This window comes from Paramisgurnus dabryanus, chromosome 2, assembly GCF_030506205.2.
Source record: "Paramisgurnus dabryanus chromosome 2, PD_genome_1.1, whole genome shotgun sequence".
NCBI lineage: Eukaryota > Metazoa > Chordata > Actinopteri > Cypriniformes > Cobitidae > Paramisgurnus > Paramisgurnus dabryanus.
In genome coordinates this window covers 19,584,639-19,607,532 of record NC_133338.1, presented here as the reverse complement: position 1 = coordinate 19,607,532, position 22,894 = coordinate 19,584,639, and the positions used below count along the sequence as shown (strand labels likewise).

General features: G+C 35.2%; 3 protein-coding genes and 1 non-coding gene across 7 annotated transcripts in view; all 4 read left to right on the top strand.

Moving 5' to 3' along the window:
- Nucleotides 1-8,674, top strand: part of dock11 (dedicator of cytokinesis 11) — a 107,824-nt gene extending 99,150 nt beyond the window's left edge. For both annotated transcript variants that reach the window (XM_065275518.2, XM_065275515.2), the window contains 6 exons: nt 956-1,102; nt 1,382-1,592; nt 2,210-2,400; nt 3,809-3,906; nt 5,872-6,010; nt 7,326-8,674. In XM_065275518.2, the coding sequence (XP_065131590.1) occupies nt 956-1,102; nt 1,382-1,592; nt 2,210-2,400; nt 3,809-3,906; nt 5,872-6,010; nt 7,326-7,415 (876 nt within the window). In that variant the 3' untranslated portion in view covers nt 7,416-8,674. The remainder of the gene's footprint in view (nt 1-955; nt 1,103-1,381; nt 1,593-2,209; nt 2,401-3,808; nt 3,907-5,871; nt 6,011-7,325) is intronic.
- A 1,989-nt stretch (nt 8,675-10,663) lies between these two features.
- On the top strand, nt 10,664-18,137 carry il13ra1 (interleukin 13 receptor, alpha 1). The gene is made up of 10 exons (XM_065275431.1): nt 10,664-10,906; nt 11,183-11,316; nt 12,147-12,297; nt 12,601-12,700; nt 12,946-13,130; nt 14,273-14,409; nt 14,772-14,907; nt 15,064-15,163; nt 15,560-15,635; nt 15,757-18,137. The coding sequence occupies exons 1-10, from the start codon at nt 10,834-10,836 to the stop codon at nt 15,874-15,876; spliced, it is 1,212 nt and encodes a 403-aa protein (XP_065131503.1). The 5' UTR covers nt 10,664-10,833; the 3' UTR covers nt 15,877-18,137.
- A 2,208-nt stretch (nt 18,138-20,345) lies between these two features.
- trnar-ucu (transfer RNA arginine (anticodon UCU)) lies at nt 20,346-20,419 on the top strand. The gene has a single exon. It is a non-coding gene; the product is annotated as a tRNA-Arg (tRNA).
- Nucleotides 20,420-21,905: 1,486 nt separating this feature from the next.
- The window catches only part of kirrel1a (kirre like nephrin family adhesion molecule 1a), a 30,165-nt gene continuing 29,176 nt past the window's right edge, over nt 21,906-22,894 (top strand). For 2 of the 3 annotated variants that reach the window (XM_065275429.2, XM_065275427.2), the window contains exon 1: nt 21,906-22,176. In XM_065275429.2, the coding sequence (XP_065131501.1) occupies nt 22,128-22,176 (49 nt within the window). In that variant the 5' untranslated portion in view covers nt 21,906-22,127. The remainder of the gene's footprint in view (nt 22,177-22,894) is intronic. The other variant, XM_065275428.1, reaches the window with a different exon arrangement.

The following is a 22,894-nucleotide window of genomic DNA, read 5'->3' as shown; positions in this document are numbered from 1 at the left end:
TAAAATATTGCCACGTTTTGTGCTGCCATACGTACTCGTGTAACTACTCATGTAACAGTCTTTAAATAGGGAAAACATGGAAGTGTTTGGTGGCTTCTAAATTCATCCCTGTTTGGATCCTAAGGAATGAATTGGGCTAGGCTAAATGATAACAAATTCTATGCGCTGTACAAAGATTAAGTGCATGCATTGAATAAAGATAAGTATGTATTAATTTGTATAAGTTGAGCTTAGAAAACAGTAAAATATTGAAAAACGGTGACGTTTTCCTTTAAAAAGAGGGCGCTTGCTCTGACCTTGATTGAGGGTAAGAGGCGCACAAACACGCAGGGGACGGTGAGTGATTGCAGTTACCGGTTTTTCCAAGCAACCGTAAACTTCCGTCACCACAACGGAAGACCCGCCTCTCCACTCATTCGATTGGATAATGAAATAAACGCAAACGACGCTGCATGCTTTTCCACTCAGAGTTGACTTTTTTCCAACCTCAGGCACTGAGAGGGCTCTCGCAAAAAGGTGCGGAATGACATGCGGTAAAAATGTGAGTCGTTCAGCGCTCATAAACAGCGCAAATAACGCTCACTGCCCATAGAAAATAATTCACAATAGGCACCTGCCACTTTTCTGTGATCCGCCTCTTAGAGGGTTTTGCATCTGAGCTCTTCAATTGTTACTTTTGTTGTGACTAAACCATACATAAAAATCATACAAATAGAGTTTCAATTCTCTCGGCTCTCTTGGCATTTTATCAAGCTGACTTTGGTGGTTTCAGCCCTATAATAATAATTATACTGTAAGAGTTTGTAAATTGCCCCCAAAAAAATAAGTATGAAAAGCAAAGCAAAGCTGACTGCATCAGTTAATAAACCAGTTTGTGTTTTCGGGTCAAACCAAGCCCTTTCTAAATCATTGTGCATGTAATGCAGTAAAACATTTGTGATACGTTCGATTGCAGAGCTTCTTTGAAGAGGAGGACGGTAAAGAATACATCTACAAAGAGCCCAAGCTCACAGGCCTTTCTGAAATTTCCCTTCGTCTCAGTAGCCTCTATGGAGAAAAGTTTGGAACAGAGAATGTCAAAATCATGCAAGATTCCAACAAAGTAAGAAAACAAGTCTTGCTTCAAGGGCCTCCTTACAGGAAATACTTGTTTATGTTGTGAGCAAACAGAGAACATTTTGGACCCATGACAATCTTCCAGTTGCCTCAGTGTCTCATAACTATTTCAAACAAAAATATTATCTCTGGCTATTTCCAGAAAAAAAAAACTTAAACTTTTTTAACTTAAACAGTGCCTAGTTCTACAATTTGTATAGTCTATTGTATTTACAGTTGTACTCTTTTAAGTAATCACAGACAAATAGGTTTTCATAACCCGCAGGTAAACCAGAAAGATCTGGACCCGAAGTTTGCATACATTCAGGTCACATTTGTAAAGCCCTACTTTGATGAGAAAGAGCTGCTGGAGCGGAAGACCGACTTCGAGAAGTGCCACAATATCAACCGCTTTGTCTTTGAGACGCCGTACACACTCGGTGGGAAGAAGCACGGAGGTGTGGAGGAACAATGCAAGCGGCGAACGATACTTACAAGTAAGCACAGCAAGCATTAAACTGAGAAAAAAATGGGTGCATCACATTTACTGTATGTGTCAAAAAAACTAAATGCATTTCTGAGTTTGTTGTCACTAAATCCACACTTATATTATAATTTGATGCTTAGATGAGGGATGGATAGATGTGTGGATATCTATCCAGTATAGACCTTTAGTATAAAGATTAAACTGTATTGAATTATTTGTGCTCATATAAAATTTTCTAGCAAGCGTTTGAGACAGAACCAAAACACGTTAGGTTGTGCCATGCTCTCTTTATTTAACATCAGTAAATATTTGATAGAACTAAAAGAAACAGTAACGTTCCCCAAAAGTGAGAGCATATTTAAACAGATACAGACTTGCTTGTTAAATCAGTAATATTGAGCGATCTTAAAATGTCATTCAGATAAAGGCTTTTTTCAAACTGTTTCTGCATTTATTGTCAACCTTCGATGACATCAGCAGGTGCGTTGCCAGCTCTAAAGGCATCATGTCACTATTTGACAGTCTGTCACAGATGTTAGATTAGATGTACCGGCTCTTGTGTTTGCACGATATTGTTTAACATGGATCAAAGATACTCAGACCACATGTGACCATCTGTGTCCATAGCGAACAACACGTTTCCCTACGTAAAAAAACGCATCCAGGTTGTGGGGGAGAAACACTTGGAGTTGAAACCGATTGATGTGGCCATAGATGAGATGAAAGATCGAAGCGCCGAGCTCACTAAGCTCTGCTCGAATCAAGAGGTCGACATGATCCAGCTTCAACTTAAACTGCAAGGCTGTGTTAGTGTGCAGGTACTGACCTTATGCAAAGTCATGATCCATAGAGGGATTTGGAGAGGGCAATCTTAGGGAACCAGTTGAAGAGCTCACATGCAAAAATGAGATTATGATTGTAACCGAATGCTCTTGGCAAATACGTTCATCAAATACTTTCGCTTCATATCCGCTTAATCCCAGCCTCAGGCCATTCAGAAATACCGGTTTGTTGCCACAATCCATTAAGAGTCTGACAATAAATGCTAATTTACAAGGAAACGTGTCAAACGCACATTTTTTGCATCTGAGCACTTCAATCATTCCATACTGAAAATAAAACACTGAATATACTGTAGAAAGATGAAATTGGAAGACTATTAGAATTAGAAAAATGTAAAAAAAAAATAGCAACATTAAAGGGATAGTTGACTTTAAAATAAACAAAATCTGTCATCATTTACTCATCCTCATGTTGTTTTAAACCTGTATGAATTTCTTTTTTCTGATGAACACAAAAGAAGATATTTTGAGAAATAATTTTAAACACACAGCAGTAAGTGACCATAGACTTCCATAGTAGGAATAAAAAAATATGATGGAATTCAATGGGTACCATCAACTGTGTGCTTACCATCATTTATCAAAATATCTTCTTAGTCATTTATCAGAATACTTCCAAAATATTTTTTCCCACTATGGAAGTCAATGGTCACTTACTACTGTGTGTTTACCATCATTTCTCAAAATATCTTCTTTTGTGTTCATCAGAAAAAAGAAATTCATACAGGTTTAAAACAACATGAGGATGAGTAAATGATGACAGAATTTTCATTTTAAAATGATTTTTATTTGTGACAAAACATTTTGCATTTTGTGTTGTTATAATTCCCATTGTTCCCAAAATTCATTCTTATTAGGTTCTCATCACAGTAATATAATAATTTTTAAAGTTAAATATTTTTTATTTAACTTAATTATGTTTTTCTAAACCTGTATGAGTTTCTTTATTTTGTTGAACACATTGACTCCCATAGTTTTTTTCCTACTATGGAAGTCGGTGGGTGCCGGTAACTGCGTGGTTAGTTTATGTTACAGTATTAACTATTAATCTGATTATTAATTAAATAGTCTGAACATTCTGAATAAGTGACATTTTATTCATACTGGCATGCATTTAAATTTTACATTTACATTACATTTATCTATTTGGCAGACAGTTTAATCCAAAGCAACTTACACTGCATTGAAAATATACATTTTACTTCTATTATTATAAACTAAAATAATAGTAATGCCTAGTTATAAATATTGTTGTTCCTGTAGACAGATTTAAATGACAGATCTACAAATAAGAGACCATTTTGGCCAGCATGACCAATGTTGTTATATGTATCTACTGTACAGTGTAACAGTTTTTTTGTTTGTTTGTTTTTTTGACCCGTAGGTAAATGCAGGGCCAATGGCCTATGCCAGAGCTTTCCTGGATGAATCCAAATCAGGTCAATCAAGCAAGAAAGTCAAAGAACTCAAAGAAATATTCAGGTATGTGCTTTTTTGTTTAGCATATTCCCGTACAGACTTAATGGAATAGATCTAGCGGGTCACTTCTCCAAAACATCTTTTATTTCGAGAGAAAACTGAAATTGTCTATAAATAGCTGTAGAAGACAAGCATGCTGTATCCAGGAAGTTGCCATTCTTGTTATTTTGGCAGCAAGTACCAACACGCTCTGACCTTCTGGGAAATCGGCAACAAGAGGTCAAATTGTCAGTCTGCCGAAATCAGTTTCTGCTTCCCCATTGGTCCCATGCTGGACGTGCTGTTGAATGTATATGCACTTTAAGCATCAAACTGCGCAAGATATGAGCAGACATTATGTAATGATGTTGGTAACAGCAAGTACTTCCCAAACCCTTAAATACTAAGGCAAACGTTTTCTTGGTAAACTAATGTAGCTGCTCACCAACCATTGCTTAAAAGGAATGTGACATCACATGTGGCCTGAAAACATTCAAATGTCTATTTTTTTGCTTGGTCATATATCATTATTACACCAGGGGATCTTACTGTATCTACGTTAATGCATTACCTAACATGAACAAACAATGAATAATATAGTTGTCAGCATGCAGTGGCGGCCGATGACTTCTTTTTTCGAGGGTGCACGATGAGAAAGTTTGCCACAACATTTGTTTTTATGGTGCATTAAACACTTGATTATGATAAATGTATTAGGGTCATTCAACAGAAACGTTTTGGTATGGCAAGATGTCTTAAAATGTATTTATTTTTATTTAAACTTAGACCACATTATTTATGCATGTACTTCAAGACTGCATAGACCTTTCTTTTGTCACTGGTGTTTCCTTTTATTCTTTAGCAATATTAAATGAAATATATTTTTTTTTTCAGCTTTAAAGCTTGATTCTTAAGTGTAGCAGAACTCAATGAATTAAAATATATCATCATGTCACATGTGAAAGATTTTATTTAATGTGAAAATCACCAGTCACTGGTGTTACTGATCTTCACTGCTGTTACCCATAAGGAAAGTAACACCAGTGACAGTAACACCAGTGACGATTTTCATGAAAACGGCATTTTACACAATTTCTGCTGCAAAGTATCAAACCACACATTGTCAATCATTGTATATTCACTAAATTAAGTAGTTTAATCCATTTGGATTCTAGTTTTTTGCAATTCCCAAACAATAAGGGAGGTCATACCAGTGACTTAAACTAAAAGCTTCATATGAAATCATGAGATAAATGAGAAGATTTATGATAACTGAAAAGAGACAGTGGACTTATGAGCGTCTCTTCATAGGTCTCCAGGAAATTGAAAGAAGGAAGTCAAGTGATGTCATCAGTGTGATTTTGATTTAAAAATAAGAGCTTTTTTGTTAAACGGTAACACCAGCGACACAACTCCAGGGGACCACTACTTTCATTATATATTTTATAATATTTATTTAGCATTTTGTCTTTCAATGTAATTTACATCATTTATTTGATAGTTATGAACACATTATTATATTTTAAATGGAATAAAACACTGTTTTTGATCTCAAATTAAGCATTTTCCCTCTGTACATGACTGTGGGGACGAGCACTTCTGTGGTGCTTGGAATTCTAATTAATAAATAAAAATCAAATATTGCTACAATGATGGCTCAAGAAAGTGTAATTGTTCAAATAACATATTTTTTCATTTTAAAATATAGAAAAAAAATGTAACCCTAAATGGTGTTTCAAGTGTTATATTTCTCTAAAATCTAGGGACAGAGAATTTGACATTTTTTCATTTATTTATTTATCATGAAATAAGATTAATTAATGAGTATTGTTTATTATTAAGTCATGTAAGCTTATGCATTAACAAATGTTACCTTATTGTAAAGTGTTACCAAACATTTGTCTTACCAAAGAGTTTGTTTTTGTAAAACAAGTGCACATTTTCTTTTAGATATAATTTTAACAATGTCTCTTTTTGTCCATGTTGCAGGCAGTTTGTTAATGCATGCAGTATGGCTCTGGATATAAATGAGAGACTCATTAAGGAAGACCAGTATGAGTATCATGAGGGACTAAAGACTAACTTTAAAAGCATGGTGAAAGAGCTTTCTGATATCATCCATGAACAGGTATTTTTTTAGTCTTCTTTATAAAACGTTGTGATAGTTGCCAGTTAGTTGTAGCAATTGCAAACTATAGTATTATATCAATATTAGGCCCATGTAACAGATAATTTGGATTCTTAAAAGTGATGCTTAGCTGCATTGCATTAATTGAATCACATTGAGGTAAAGTACCAGTTAAAATAAAATTGGAAGAAATACACAGGTTTGTGTAGGCCTATAAGTCTTATTTTTTTATTTCTTATGACTGACAGTTGTTGCGTGTTAGACAAGCTTGTTTGGTTGGGTGAGTTACGAAACAACAGGTTTAATCTGTTTCACATACACAGTTAGTGGCCCAAGACAACACTTTTCACTGAAGGATTTAACAGTGAAAGGCAGAATTAAATTTGTTTACATTTCAAGAATTACAATGTATTGTGCACAACAGTTTTTTAAAAGTTATTTTAACATCACACTTTGCTATTATTAACTAGTTTCTTTAGAAGTTGCACAAGGCCCTATCTCCTCGTAATCTTAAACGTACACATTTCACAAATTATGATTAGTTATTTGCCATCTCATTTGTTTAGAGAAAGTCACATTTTGTTTGTTTCCGAGAGCAGACATATTATCAGCCAATTTCGATAGATGACAATTTTATAATAAAATGAAAGTTACATTTACAATTCTATAAGTAAATCTGTCAGCTTTAGAGAATTATTATCCATATGATTTTTCAGAAGGGTCATTCTTGGCTCTTTTTATATTGTGAACTTGTTTCTCACATATGCAAATCCCTCAATGATCTTTAATCTTAGTATTTTCAATATGTGTCTTACATTTCCAGACATGCCTATTATTTCCAAATAACAAAATATAATATTTTTTGACAGATGCTGAACATTTTTCAAGCTGTTTGTTCTATTACTGTTACTTCATTTGCCAATGCAAGACATATTGTACTGTCAGGATGAATAAAAACTGGAATTGCAAATGTTGAGTTAGTTAGGTTACCAGTTAAAACAAGGGTACTCGTGTTTGCTTATCGTGTGAACATAATCCCTTCTCAAATGTCCTTTTCTTCTGCCTCTAACGTGTCGGTATTCTCCTTCTTTCTGCTGCCATGTCCAATAGATTGAGTTCTAGGTAACCGTTTCCACTGTGCACGATCATTTGTCATATTTTGTTCAAATATTTGTGCATGCAACCATGGATGTTTAACTTTATCACGTAAAAATGTGTTTGTTATTTGTACTGTATGATATTTTGCAAGACAGAGCATGTTAATTCCTTTTCTTATGTTGAATTCCTTATCCTGATTTTATTTTTCATCCTTCAGATCTTCCAGGAAGATATGATGCGTTCCCTGCTGCAGAACTCTGTTCACGTGTTTCGTGCTATCAGTGGGACCTCCACTGAAATGGCTTAAAACCTCTTTCTTCAACATTGAATGTACAAACAATACGACTCGAGGCCTTTAGGATCATTTCTATCTGCAAGAAGTGCCATTTTTGTTATTTTTGTATAGGTAGTCCTTGTTTAAATTTGACATTTTATGTAGATTCATTTTGCAGTTCTATTTGGTATTGTATACAGGATGTGATCTCAGTGAAACTTTCCATTTTAGTTGTAGACCACCAAAGATGAAATGGACAGTTTACATTTTTGCATTCAACAGATGCTTTTACCAAAAGCAACTTGCTGCGCATTTAATCTATACCTTTTTTATCAGTATGTCTGTTACCTGCATGGGGAACAAACCCATGATCTTTGCGTTGCTAATGCAATGCTCTACTAACTTTCTACCAGTTATTGTATTCTTACAATATTTTCTGTTTACTTTATAGAGTTGCATTTATACGTTGTTGATCCTAAACACAATTTCACTGTCACTGTACTGAATGCTGAAAAACATATGTAGCCTATAAACATGATTAGAATACTTTACTAGCAGGTCAACAAACATACATGTTTTATATTTTCCTTAATTTTTTAATTGGAAAAAAGTTTTTATTTTTTACTTTTATTTATGTTGTTGCCTGGTGCATATAATTCTTATCCTTGTAGTAGGTAAATTTAGTTGGCACGTAAATTTAGACGTCAATGTTCCCATTGCCAACAGTCAAATAAGAATTTCGACTTGCCTTTACAGTATGCGGTTAAAGCCGTTTTTCCAGAAGTGGCAAAGTGGCATTGACTCACTATGTGACAGTCACTAAAGTCTGCTACAGTAGACTCACATGAGATCAGTGTTTGTAATGTCATTTAATTAAACAGAAAGAGTGTGGAGTTGTAATATTTTACATATGTAAAGACTTTTACTATGAATGCATACCCTAGACGGTAGTGTAATGTATAAAACAGCTGATTTTATTGGCAGGAATGATAATAGACGTTTGGTCTTTCTTTGTTTTCTGTTGGGCTGTTCCTCAGCAACTGCTCATGGACTCAGTCTGCACAGCCTCTTAATGGTTGATTTATTTCACAAAATGCTGTTGTTACTTATCTGACAATACTGCACTGAATATGCAAACTGCAAGCAGGGGATTTGCAGATTTATACAGGAAATTTTTGATTTATTGTGCGTCTACAAGAATGTCTATTCAGTATTGGCAAAGCAGTATTTGCAAGCAGCTGTCTGTATTTTTAAAATGTCTCATATATAATAAAGTCTGCTTCAATCATGAATGAAGATTTTCAGAACATCGGTTTTATCTTATCCTTCATGTGACTGGTGGCATAATGTATAAATATTTTTCTCTCAGGTTTATAAGACTTTATAGAAAGTAAATATCTAGTATTTATTTTGTTTCTTTTCAACATGTGTTCTCAGGAGAGGGTTGTTGATATCATTATTATACTGTAAACAGATAGTAAAATTTTAAAACAGGTTACAAAATACACTATACGTGATCCATATCTTTGAAACAGGTTTAACACACATGGATTGACCAGTTACTTGGTTAATGCTAATTCACACTTTTGCATGGGTAAAACATTAATACATTAAGGTTTTATTTAATAACAAGGAGCTATTGATTGCTTTTTTTATTTGCTTGAATTATTTTGAAAATTGCCATCTTTGGTGTGTCAGGAATCAGACGAGAACCCAAGTGTGGACGATGTGGGGTTAAACAAAACCCTTTTAATTACAAACACGATTCAAAACAATAGAGCACATGGGGACAAAACACATCAACAGGATATATACACAAACAGAGACTAAACACTAAACTTGACTAACAGCTTGCCAAACTAGACTAGACCTCTTGACTGGAATACATACAATGGGACAAAATGATCATGAACGGAACCAAGGAAACAATGACATTAAATAGGAAAACCAAACAAGATAACGAGGAGGGAACAAGTGATGGGAATGAACTAATGATTAACAATAAGCAGGAGAACGAGGGGGTGGGGCCAAAAGACGAGACACCGTGACCGAAGGTACATGACCCAATAGCAAGGCCATGAACTTCCATAGAACATGGAACTGCCTTGCCATCGTGACAAGACATAAATATTAAACAAGACTCTTTGGCAGGATCCATACAGGGTGTGCATTATTTTTATTTAATTTAATGCCCGACATCAAGTATTTCTTACTTAACACAAGTCATTTTTACATTTCTGATAATTACAAATACTAATGTTCTGCACTGAAAACAGGGAAAAGTTTGATCAAGGAAAATAAGTTGTTTCAACTTAAATGTTTAAGTGGAAAACACTTTAAGTGAAAAATGTATTAAACTTAAATTGTTTAGGTGCTACCAATTTTTTTAAGTTGGTCCAACTTTTCACTTGTGACCTGCTTGCTGAGAAAAACACTGGGGATTACAAATACAAAATATAACACACACTCAAACACTAGAACAGTGGTCTCCAACATGGTGCCCGCCAAAGCACATTCTATTAATAGCCTCAATTTTAATATTTATTTGTTACATATTTTTATATTAGCTTGGATTCTTTTATGTATGTTAGCATTTTAAACAATGATAAAATATATCAACAAATAAAATAAAATGTTTTGAGTAGACTATATCAAAAAGTTGCCCTCAAGATTGTTTTATCTATGTGGTATCCCTTGCTTACAAAAAGGTCTACAAAGACTCAAACTAAATAGGTTAGTAGGCTACTGCCACCCATCTGGTCAACATGACTAATACAGGAATACATGACTGCTTCCCTTTCTCAGTTTTGTTTTATACACCATAAAACACTTTGTGAAGTGTATCAATTTGTGAATTACATAGTGAATGTAATTTTATTACCACACATTACAGTATAATTTATAATTTATTAACATTAGTTAAATGAATGCATTAGCTAAAAAATGAACTAACACTTACAGTAGCAACATGTTTATTGATCTTTGTTAATGTTAGTTCATATAAATAGGTTTGTTTATTCATGTTAGTTTATTGTGGAATAACTCATGTTAACAGATACAACGTTTGATTTTAAACCATGAAGTAAAATAAAACAGATTAAGATTAATAGATGGACTAGTAGACGTTTTGTTCACTGGAACATAGAAAATGTAAAGTGTTACCAAGGTTAGTAAAAAAAAAAAAAATGCGCACGACAGTAAGAAATCACGAACTGAGGGCGGAGAAGATCCGCGCGCTCACACTCCTCCCACTCCAGAAGTCTGACAGACTTTGAGCTTCAGTCTCACTTTTACTTTGACCGTGATACTAACAGGTAGGCTTGTGCGACTCACAGATTTATGTTTGTTTATGTCGACCTGAACGAACTCTTGAAACACCTTTTGTGTTTATTAAAACAGGATTACAGGACGCGGATTTAACACAGAATATCTGCCAAAACCTTTAACCAGCATGTGTCGATACTGGGATATATCCTTAATCATATGCTTCTCTCTCATGTTTGTTGGCGTTGAAAACATGTCAGGTGAGTCATGTTTTTGTTTTGGTTAAGTTTTTGTTAGAAAAGTTTTCCCCAAGTTTTCCTGTTACAGTGACGCGCGCGCGTGCGGGATATCCTGTGTTAAATTCCCGAAACATTCTGACGTCAGAGAACAGCATGTTGCGACTGCAGTTTCTTGTTTTAACCTGCTTCCATTGCGCTGCAGTTTACATTAAACACATCAGCATTGGTTTAAATCGCTTGTTTGTTGTTTTTTCTTGGTCTTCATAAAATGTGGCCCACGCTTCTTGAACATCATAGATCAATTGCCTCCACCGAAAGATCTGATCTATACATGGTCAACACCTTACACATTGGTTTTGAAATGGAAAAAACCTGAGGATCTGGATCCTACTTGTACAGTAAACTATACTGTGATAATTTTTGAGGGACAGGTGAGTCATCCTCTCTCTCTCTCTCGATCAGAATACACACCCACACTTATCAGGAAACCATTTCTACTGTAGGTGTAGCTATTTTGGCGTTTCCCCCAAGCTTCTGTAAGCCTCGCGGGACAGAAGCAGATTCAGGGAAATTAAACGGAAGAATAGGTCACACTTTATTATCTTTGTGCTTGTGTTATACAGCGGTTTGTAATTCGGTGGACGAAAAGTAGGCTAAAAATATTACGACTGCTGTGGCTGATAATCATTAATTAAAGTTTAATAAATACTACTTATTTATAACAATATGAATACATTTTGATAGATAATAAAGATTATGTAAAGTAAAAAAATAACCATAACCGTTATTGAAATAATTACTGGAATAATAATAATACACTGTAAAAAGTTAACTCAAAATATTACTTCAGTTGGTAGCAGTTAAAAAATGTAAACTTACATTTTGATTTTACTTTAGGGGGAATTTTTAAGTGTTAACAACAATGTATAATATTGTAGAATCCTAAATAATTTGTCATTACTTGATTAAATACTATACAATTATAATTATATGTTTACATTATATTTACTTAGAGAGATGCATCTCCGTTTCATGTAAGCCTTGGCGATTTTTGTTTACCCTAGTTTATTCTGTAGATGACAATGTGGAAAAATGTCAAGGACATACATTTACACCCCTTAACTTATGCTGCCTGTTGTGTTTTGAAGCAATATTAATTATTTTTGTTGGATTTAAAGACTTTTTGGTAATTTACTGAATTTAAGGACTTAAAGGTTTATTTTCATCTGTAATCACCAAGCCTGTTGTCTGTCTTTCCCAGATAAAACATACATATCAAGTCTTAAACAACTCCTACTCAATGAATTTGTCCAATAAAGATGGGTTAAACGTCTCTGTTCATACAAACCCAGGAAATTGTGGAACCAAATCATCAAGCCCACCAATAAGCTTTGCCATCCCTCCACCTCCAGGTACATGACAGTCTGATGTAGCGCTTATTTTGTTGGTGGATGGATTTTTATTCTCCTCAGTTAATTGATTGGTGGATGTGTTAATATAGTGGATGAGTGTTTTTGTTATACTTTTTGTAAAACCACTGATCTTTCAAGTCATTACTTATAATATGAAAAAAATAGTTACTGCAGAATGTGATGTTTTACCCCATTAATGTTTATGGAGACAAGAAATATTCCATTAATTTATTAAATATTTAAGAAAAAAATTCTTAAATCTAATTTTGAAGACACTGATTTGAAAACACATTTTTTTTCTAGTGATGCTGGTGAGAAACTTGAACTGCATATATTATTCTGAAGACAAGATGAAGTTCACTTGGGATCCTGATGATGATGCCCAAGACCTCAGTTTCTATTGGTAAACTATTATATATCATATTATATTTATCTGATTGGCAGACACTTTTCTGTACTAAAGCAACCTTGACAATATGGTTTATTTGTGACAATTAATACAACTTTAAAAGAAGTAGAATACTTTATGGCTAACTACAGTCCTTACCATGTGTCTTGCTGTGTATATTATCTTTTAAAATGTGCTTAATTCTTAATTATTTGCATCTATGCATGCCTAGCATAAATAAAATTTGGTGTTTGTTTTAGGTTACATGGAAACAAATCAGTTAAATGCTCCTCATATATAAATGAGAATATGAAGATCAGAGGATGCGACATTATCAGTGAAGATTTCAAGAACCAGGCATTTGAGATGTTCTATATGGCTATTGGAACTTATAAGAACGATACTGTTATAAACACGTTTAGGATGTCAGAACCAAATAAAAACGGTATGTGGATGTTCTTCTCTTGGTTTCCATATTCGCTACATAGACATTTTTATATATTGCAGTCCGTGGAAGTACAGTGCTACATTGTGTAAAAAGAAATGTGAGTTTTTTTAAAGGTCACATAACACCCGCTGTTTCTACTTATCTCATGTCAATCTTGAGTACCTATAGAGTAGTATTACATCCTTCATATATCCAAAGAATCTTTATCAAATTTATAAAAAATGGATCAGCTATTTTCCCAAAAAGTCAGGCTCATGCATACCGCGGGCGACACACATAAAAAAACCTTATCCCACAATCTCTAGATGAATGAAAGCTTTAGCAAAAGTTCTATCAGTAAGGCTTCATGCTACGTCATTCATTACCTTATCATCTTGCTAATCATCACTTGACTGTTGGAGTATTTAAGTGCCATACTCAACCTCTTTTGCGTGTGCAGATTCTGACGCTGACCTCCATCCTCCCCACAACCACCAGGTTGGCCCTAGTCCAAGCATCGGGGAATAGGCTCCGCCCCTGCCTTCGTCTCAGGCAGGAGCAGCAAGAATATACAGCCCTCCGGCCTTGAGCTATGGATATTTTAAAAATTTAAAAAATATAAAAATTTATATAATCGCTGCATTCTTTTGCTTACGAATTGTTAAATAAATACCATTGCAACGTTACATTGCCTCCTGAGTCTTTCTGGTAGAACTTATGATTTACTTACCGCCTGCGACTCATGACCCCGTTGGGACCGCCCAATTTTAACGAAATCCAGCGTTAAACAAACAAACAAACATGCACAACTCCACTGCTTCCCTGGGAACAAGAAACTATATACATTGTTTCCATAATGCAGTTTTTTTTTTGGAAGCTAAGCAAGCTTAAATTTCATTCATAAACAACAACACTTTGGTGACGTTGATTTTCGTGTCAGCTCTTAGGTGGTGTGTGCGTGTGCCCTATTCGTGTTGAATTGCCCATATAAGGACTTCCACTGTACTTGGAGCACTGCTTACACAAAAGATTCAGTAGTCGAAACTTTCCGAAACTTGTACGACTCAGCACAGAACTCTCAAATGGTTTTTGAACTTTTGCCCATGTTAAGTTATAATGCAAATACCAATCTCTGTTAACTGTGTTTTCTTCATTTGCAGTGAAACTAAACAAACCTAAATTTACAATCAAAAGAAATGGGAGAAATCTTTTACTTCAAGCGACCAGATCAGGCTTTGAAAACTTTGATGACGGTTGTTTTTCCTACAATTACACATATGTCAAATGCAATGAAACGGTGAGATGCATACTTTTTCTTCACTTCAAAGTACTTTTGATCCTGCACTGTTTCAGAGATCAGCAATCAAACTTTTAGCAATTCGATTAAAGTGACAAATAAAAATAGAGGAACAAATGCCCACCCACTAAATAGTAAAGCTTTTGCTTTGAGCTTTTTTTGCCTTAAACCTTTCAGAGATACAGTATCTTTTCACTAAAACTACAAATACTCATATAAGTACAAGCCTCTTTTGAAGTATTGCTCAGGAGAACAAAAAATAAATAAAATGCATAATAAATCCATATTTTAAGCATTGCCCCACAGAAAGAGATTACTACACAGTTTTTTTTTTTTTTTTTGACAAATGGTTGTTTTTACAGACCTCAGCCATAGTTACAACAAATATTCATATTGTGGAGTATGACCCAAACTGCAAGTACAAAGCCAGAGTGAAGATGAATTATTTAGAGAGATGTGGTGCAGGGGTGATTGAAGAAAGTGATGAAGTGGAATACGGTAATGGCTCTTTCCTCGTGTCATATGACAACTGTATTGAATGGCTATATTTTTTATAACGATTAGTTTTAAATAATTACTGTTAATTGAAAATAGTGCAAATTATACACAAAGTGTCCCAGTTAAACATGATTTTGTATTTATGTGCTTTCACAGGTGAAGACAGTGATCCAAATTTGCCTGTGTTACTGGTCTTTATTTTCATCGCTGTCTTCATTTGCGCTTGTCTGATAGGGTGTTTTGTGCTACTTCGAAGGTAATATTTTTTCTAGCTTGTTTTTCTATTTGAATTAATTTGTAAAAATGGGCGAAATTCACTAAATATGCCCATTTTCTGTTCATTCATAAATATGACTAAAATGTGTGCAAGAGTGCTTAACACAATTTGCATAGTGTAATTCCCCCATAGTTCTGAAGGCAGGTTGTTAAAGAACCAGCAAACGAAAAAGAATTACGAGTCACTTTACCTTTGTTATCAGGGCATTGACTAGCACCACAGTTATTTAATAAATTGTTCAAATTTTTCTTTGTTTCATGGTGCAGTTTTGTGGTAAATGTAAATCTTACGAGTCACTAAGAAGTTAGTTTTAACCTTCCATTAGGAGAATCTCATAATCCAGTACTAAATAAGAATTGACCTGTCTTTCCTCAGACATAAAGATGATTTACTCCCAAAAATTCCAGACCCATCACAGTTTTTTAAAGAGAATATCAACAATTTCAAAACGGTAAGTTTTGCAAACATCATTTCTGAGTTTCACAATTTCTTACTCAGTACTTCAGCAATATGAGTTTATTTTTTATATCAGATACCATAATTAATATTCACTTTTTCTTCTACCACTATAGAGCTACGCAGCTCCCGGATTATATGAGCCTAAGGAAGAGTCTGTAGTAAGCCTGAGTCTTGAGCCCCAGACGCCACTCCTTCGGGATCATGTGCCACGAATGCAAGAATTAAATGTCTAATCACTGGAAAGTTCAACTGTGGATTTACACACATTTACAGTGAATCAGGGAGGACTCTACACTCAAAACTTGAAGCTGCGGGAATGTCTGTGCGACAGGAATGTTTAAACTCTCATTGTCCCTTCCTGGCATCATACGTGAGGACAGCAATGAACAAGTCCCACTTAACTTTGCAAGCGACTTTGACCCTGCTTGTTTTCAAGGAATGTATCGAAGAGATAAGTGAGGCAATAAATGAACTTTCACGGAGAGTCCTGACTGGAACTTATTTTCCGGGTATGAGTGTATCCACTCCAAATGTACCGAAGCCAATGGACTACATACCTGTAAGCTTCATCCCATTTCATGGAGCTCATAAGAGGAACATGGCAAAAAAATGAGATTTGTGAAATGTGGAAAATGTAATGTATAATACACCTTTCCATGCTTGTTTATATAGCCAAGTTTTATTGAATGGACTACTGGGTGTTGCTGAACATAGTTTACAAAATAAATATACATTTGAAGTCAGAAGTTTATATTCACCTTTGCCAAGCATATTTAAATAAGGCCGGACGTTTATTTGTAGAAAACATTTCCTGTCCTATGTCAGATACTGTGGGTTTGCTTTTCTTTAAGAATGTGAAATGTCTTAGTAATACTAGAGAAAATTATTTATTCCAGCTTTTGTCCACACGTGCACATGCAAACTGTAGTCTAGCTTTTCAGGGCAGTTTTGGAATGGTGGGTTCTTGCTGGCAGTCTTTTAGGTTATGTTTATATAGGTGGCTATGTTTACTGTGGATGTCAAGATCCCTTGCTGTTGTACTGGAATTTATTTGCACTTTATACAACAAACTATGTTTGGAGACATGTCTAGGAGACAGAGTAAAACACCTTCTGATGCGTGGATGCATAGTCTCATGGGGTTTATACCTGCGTACCATTGTGTGTACAGCATATTAGGAATTGTTTTCTTAATATATTTTTAAGTATGCCTTAAAATAGATCCTCAGGTTCACCTCTAGTTTATTGCAGTTAGCCTATCAGAAGCTGAATATCTCAATGCTTGACACACTATTGACCCTGATATTGTCTTTACTTAAACAAAGAAATTAACATCACTTAATATGTTTTTAGTCCAAATCATTTAGCTTATAAGCGTATAAAATCCATTACACTAAAAAAGTCAAGTGAAATGAACTAAAAATTATCAGTACATGTTGTAATGAATAGCCATAATGAATGCTTTTTCACAGAATAAGCACTTTGACTACTTAAATATTTGTTAGTAAAATGTCATAGAGGCTCTTATATTATTGATGTTGTTTTGTTGTAAATGATAATTTTTTAAAGTCTTCGTTTAGGTGATCAGTGTTTACTTACATGAGCCCTGTTCAGCACATTTTTTTTACTTTTCTCTCCACAGTACTGACAATTCATGTCAAAAACACAGTTTTGTGTGTTTATTCATTCAATGAATTTTGTGTTATGATGCCATTTATAAAAAGAAACTTGGTGATGTAGGACAGAGCAATTGATACAGTATACAAATTATTTCAAGTTAAATCAAGTTTACTGAACTTGCTAAATTAAGTTACATTTTAAGTCAAAGTACTTTAAAGTTTTTTAAATTTTAAGTTAAAGTACTTTAAATTTTAAGTTAAAGTAAGTTAAAGTTTTAGTTCACATTACTACATTTTTTAGGGCAGCAATATTTTCCCACAAATGTTTTAAGAAAATTCAACCTGTCCGGGTTTACAGTGCATAACTTTCTGGAATTTGTCAAGGTATTAAAGCAACAGTTAACATAGCATATGGAAACATCTGATCCACTGTGTTTGTGATGAAGTAAATCCAAAACACTCTGTACCTGTATGTAAGCACTTGTTGTAAAAAATTTCAGACCTGGTTTCACAGACAAGGCTTAGCTAAAACCAAGACTAGGCCTTAGTTGAATTAAATATGTTTATGCATACTTATAAACATACCTTAGAAAACGATGCTTCTGGTGTGTATAGGCAAATCATTGGCACTGGCATACATTTGCAAGTTGAGACAGCTCAAACATGAGATTTAGTCTAGGACTAGCCTTAAGCCTTGTCTGTGAAATCAAGGCTAAATGTCCTAAATGTTTTGCCAAAACTTTACTTTTTTACAGTGGTTTAAAAATGTTTAATGGTTTCTACCTGAGATTGTTTAATTTTTGACTTCAGCTGTACAAGAATACTGCTACAAAAATAATTTTGTAAATAAATGTAAGAGATTTGTTGTTTTCTATACACTGTGACAAATTTTATGTGTATAGGTGTTTCACAAGATGTAATCATACTTAAGATTACTTTTATCTTCATTATGAAAAAAAAATGCATTCAGATTTGTATACTTTTATAAAAACCAAACGTGAACATACTGTAATTAAAACACACTGGGAAGTCAACTGGCTGTACTTTTAAGTATTATAAGTAACTATATGTTTAACCTAACTGTATGGATCCTTTAAAAATAGGCTGAATGAATGATCCTTGTCCGGAGAAGACAAAAGTGTTTCCATTGCAATCACCCACAATCTTTCGCACACATTATACAAAACATAGCAAGACAAGATTCGTCTCTGAGCTCGCCTGATTTCATTATAAAATGTAAGACAAATAATTTTTTTCAGAGAAAAAAGCATTTACGTTGTAAAACACAGATGATTTTCATTTTATGTAATGCATTTATGGAAAGTCAGTTAATGTTAAGACTCTAACATCTCCAAAGTATTCATGCCCTGTGACCGTAGGCGCATGAAAAAAATAAAAAATTTAAAAAAAAATTTGCACTTTTTAAGTCATTCAACCATCTTGACAAGTAATAAGAGTTACTGTAAAATATTAAATCAAGTTGCATTTGCTATAGTCATAAGTTAAAGCAACTTTTTACTAGTCAATACAGTTCAAATGACTTGTAAATCCTTGCAAAACAATTTTTATAGGGTAGTTTGACTGGTATGGGAAGTATGCTATCTTCTTCAATTCAATTCAATTTTAATGACCACACAGCCAGGCTGGTGGAATTTGTTTTTCAGTACAGATCTTTTCTTTGGTACAGGTTCCAGCATTACGTTAAACAATAAACATGAAACATATAAAGTAACATACACAACGAAAAACACATTAATACATTCATATACAACACAGAGTATTTAAGAAGTCGTACTTAATCCAGTCCTCAGCGTACAGAGTTAAGAATGTTTATTGCTGTTGGGATGAAACTGTTTTTCCTCAACTTCCCATAATTAACTTCTTCCAAGGGTCACCAGCTTTCTTAGGACGCAGTCTTCAGTTTAAGAAGCACCTATTAATAGTGGCTACTATAAACTATGGGTGCTGCTTAAACTTTATAAGGGCTGCATATCTTGCCTGCCACCTCATCAAGTGATGTCAAATGTCATTCTTATTAAAGGATCCTTGGATCATAGCAGCTGTTGTTTTGCATCCTTCATTGAAAGCTGCTTCCCAATACAGTCAAACCAACATTTATTCAGACACATTTAACATTTATGTTTATAATATTACTATCACAGTTTATTCGATATAGTTTGGATAATGACAATAAAATATGACAAGAATTCAAAGTCTCACAAATAAGAAATTACAGTATGTTGCTATCAGTTGTTAAATATTAGATAATAATTAGATAATACCTAGTACACAATTAGATAATACCTATTTAGGTCAACTGATTACCAAGCAATGCTAATTTTGTTCAGTCTTTGGTGTATTAAGGTTGCATTAGCAATAAAAAAACAACACTTAAGCAAACATGATCAGGTCAATGTGTCTAAATCATTTTGGGTCCCACATTTTACTTGTACTTCACCATTAAACTATTGAATTTTTGAGTATAATATGTCACAGTTTACTCTATTACCTAATTAAACTAAGGCCTGGTCCTGGCTTAAGCTAAGCCACCCCATAGTGTCCTGCACCCACAAAAAAAATATAAAAAGTTATATATGGTGTCTGAATGATTTTTGGTTTGACTGTATAGATGCTTCCTTATTTCATTGCTCCTCTGTCCTCTAGCTTGTGACCCTTGGAAGAAGTTAATTATGGGAAGTTGAGGAATGAGGAACGAGAATGTGGGGTGGTGGTACAGTAGGAAATGTCTTTTACATATGTGTCCTAAAATATGTAATTTAGAAATAGACCTAAACACAACATTTACTCGATTTAATGGAGCTAAGCCTTCCCATTTGAACAGCAGCTACACTGAGGAAGAGGTGTGTGCTGAAATGAAATCCTCCGTGTTGGCTCTGAGGGACTGACTGGTGACACGCTGCATTGGCCGCTGCTCACAACTCCCGTGCTTGAGCGCCCCCTACTGGCCGCCTGCTGAAAAAACAAAATGCCGACAGTGTGTGGTCCTGATGCTGCTAGATGCTGAAGGCATACGCTGTGTGCAGTGCGTCTCTAAAGCTGCTCTGATCGATTTTTATTGGCTCGGTCTCTGTGGCGCAATGGAATAGCGCGCTGGACTTCTAATCCAGAGGCTCCGGGTTCGAGTCCCGGCAGAGATGCAGCGCAACTCGCGGATGAGATTTGTTATACCCTTTTATTGCGTCTTATGGTAAATGAAATATGAGTCTAATCGCTGAGGGCAACATTGTACGGAGTGTCACAACGGCAGATATAGGGCAAAAGCAAACAGAATAATAAATTATCACAATATCTCTGTATTTCTTACTGTAACTATCTTACACTGTTATCACCATATATGGGAGTTTTATGATTCAAATAAAAATATTGGGCATGTCAGGTTAAATATGACATCTATAAATTAGGCCACATGTCATTTACATTTTTTAACTTAGCAAACGCTTATATAGCCTACAAAGCAATCTTAAAAATGAGAGAGAAACGACATAAGTGAAATCCTGATGTTGCATCATCATCTGACATTTGCAAAACATTTGTTTTTTTAATTATCGTAAGGAAAACATTATTTTGTTACTGCCTCATTTTGTTTACATTCAACATTAAATTTAATTGACCTAAAAACTCAGTTTATTACTAATTAAACAGTTTATAAAACAAATGTTTGTTTATTTACAACGATGGTTTTGATGTACTAATTCACTGGCCCATTTGAGCTGAAAACATGACTAAAGTTACCCAAGCAAAGTGGTGTGGTGTTGACATGAAAAGAAAAAATCATTTAAATAGGCTAGCTCTTGGGCATAAACATGTCTTCAGCATGAATGTCTCCAACACAGAATGTCCAGTCTTAAAAATAAACAAAATGTCTTTTATTTATCAGAGGTCAGCATTCCTCCCACACTCTAAATTCTGCTAGGTTATTTTTAACCCAATGCTGGTAAATATTGGACAACAACCCATCATAGGTTTATTTACAACCTAACATGTCCTCTGTCCCCTTTAATTAAAAACAACCTAGCAGAATTTAGAGTGCAGGATTGTTTAATAATCTTGAATGGATGTTGATGCATTGTACTAGGTTTTATCACCATTAATTTACTAGCACAAACCGTGGTCATCATCCTGAATTTCCCCACCAGATGGCACAGCACACAAAGTTATTACCCGTTTAAGAAAAGAGAGCACCAATCTCAAGTAATGACAGGAGCCTCAGAGATTTTTGCTCGCGAGTCGAATGTTCTGAAATGTCATCAAACTGGCATATTTGAGTTAATAAGACCGTTTCTGCATTGCCCATCCTGGCATTCAACGCCTATGTTAGCTACATGTCTGCACTTCTTGCTTTGAAAATCCGTTTTCTAACAATAATAGGAACTGAACATTTATTATAGTGTAGATGCGAAGCGACTCTGTATAATGCGCAAAAAAGAGAAGGTTCCGCTATAAGGTTTGTTTTCTTCTTACCCGCGGGGTCTATTCTGTTTGTCTCTTTGGACTTCCAGAGAGGGAGGGCAACCGAATTGGGGTGGGTATAAAGAAACAAAAAGGGAGGGGAGCAGCTGCTGACACGAAAGAGAGAGGGAGAGGGGAGAGGGAGAGAGTGACTGAAAGAGGGAGAGATGTACAAGGAATGTGCCACTAATAAGAAACCGGAGCGTCGTTGAGGACGCAGGAGAGGAGGGCAGAAGCGGGGAAGACGGGGACAAAAAACGACTAGAAATGCGATAAAAAAGTAGAGACGGAGGAGAAAAGGGGCGACAAATAGCCAACACGTTAATGGAAGGATTATAATCCACAACTGGAGGGATTTTTGACGCTCCCCATGCGGAGATTTAAGCTCGGCTAACCATGCAGGGACTGCTGCTGCTTCTGAGTTTGGCGTTGAGTTTTCACAGAGGTAGGAGACTAAGTGTTTTTTATTGAATGTCACGTCTAAACTCAATTTTAAAGTTAAGTGTTGTGTGTGTACGAGATAGAGAGAGTGTGTGTGTGTGTAAGTGAGAGAGAGAGAGAGAGAGAGAGAGAGAGAGAGAGAGAGAGAGAGAGAGAGAGAGAGAGAGAGAGCAGGGGCAGTGTGCATAGGATTCTACAGCGCTCATGTCTCTGACGGTCATAAAGATGCAAAGTGACCTTTGCGTTCACGCGCAAAGTTAACGGCGCTCTCGTTCAAGCCCATCGTAACAAAATTGCTAAAACTCCGCCGGTGCGGAAGAGTGAAAAGCGGTAATCTCTTCCGTCAGACATCATCTCATCATGAGAATACAAATTGGGCTATAGGTTTGAAGAGGAAAGGGACACGCACGCACACACGCGTGAAGGCTTTTCTTTTACAAACGCCCGCATAAAGAAACGCGCTGGTTCGTTTCCTGTCTGTGGGTCATGCAGGTAATTTCAGCATCTAAACCTGCGCAGCGCACGCCTCCTGGGTAACATTGTCAAATATGAATTGATCACAAATTGCCTGCATACACAGTTTTCAATGCAAACAATTAGTGTTCAGGTACCCATGTATTATAGTAGCCTGCGAGTTGCTAGGCGACCAGTAAAGAGCTCTACCTGTAAGATTACAGCATCTTTTACCGCGATGTCGCCTATGCGGACACCCTCCCTATTGT

Excerpts from the sequence above, each read along its gene's own strand:
- il13ra1 (XM_065275431.1), top strand. The coding sequence starts at position 10,834 with ATGTGTCGATACTGGGATATATCCTTAATCATATGCTTCTCTCTCATG. Across the intron at positions 13,131-14,272 it reads GTCAGAACCAAATAAAAACG|TGAAACTAAACAAACCTAAA; the intron begins GTATGTGGATGT and ends CTTCATTTGCAG. Across the intron at positions 15,164-15,559 it reads TGTTTTGTGCTACTTCGAAG|ACATAAAGATGATTTACTCC; the intron begins GTAATATTTTTT and ends GTCTTTCCTCAG.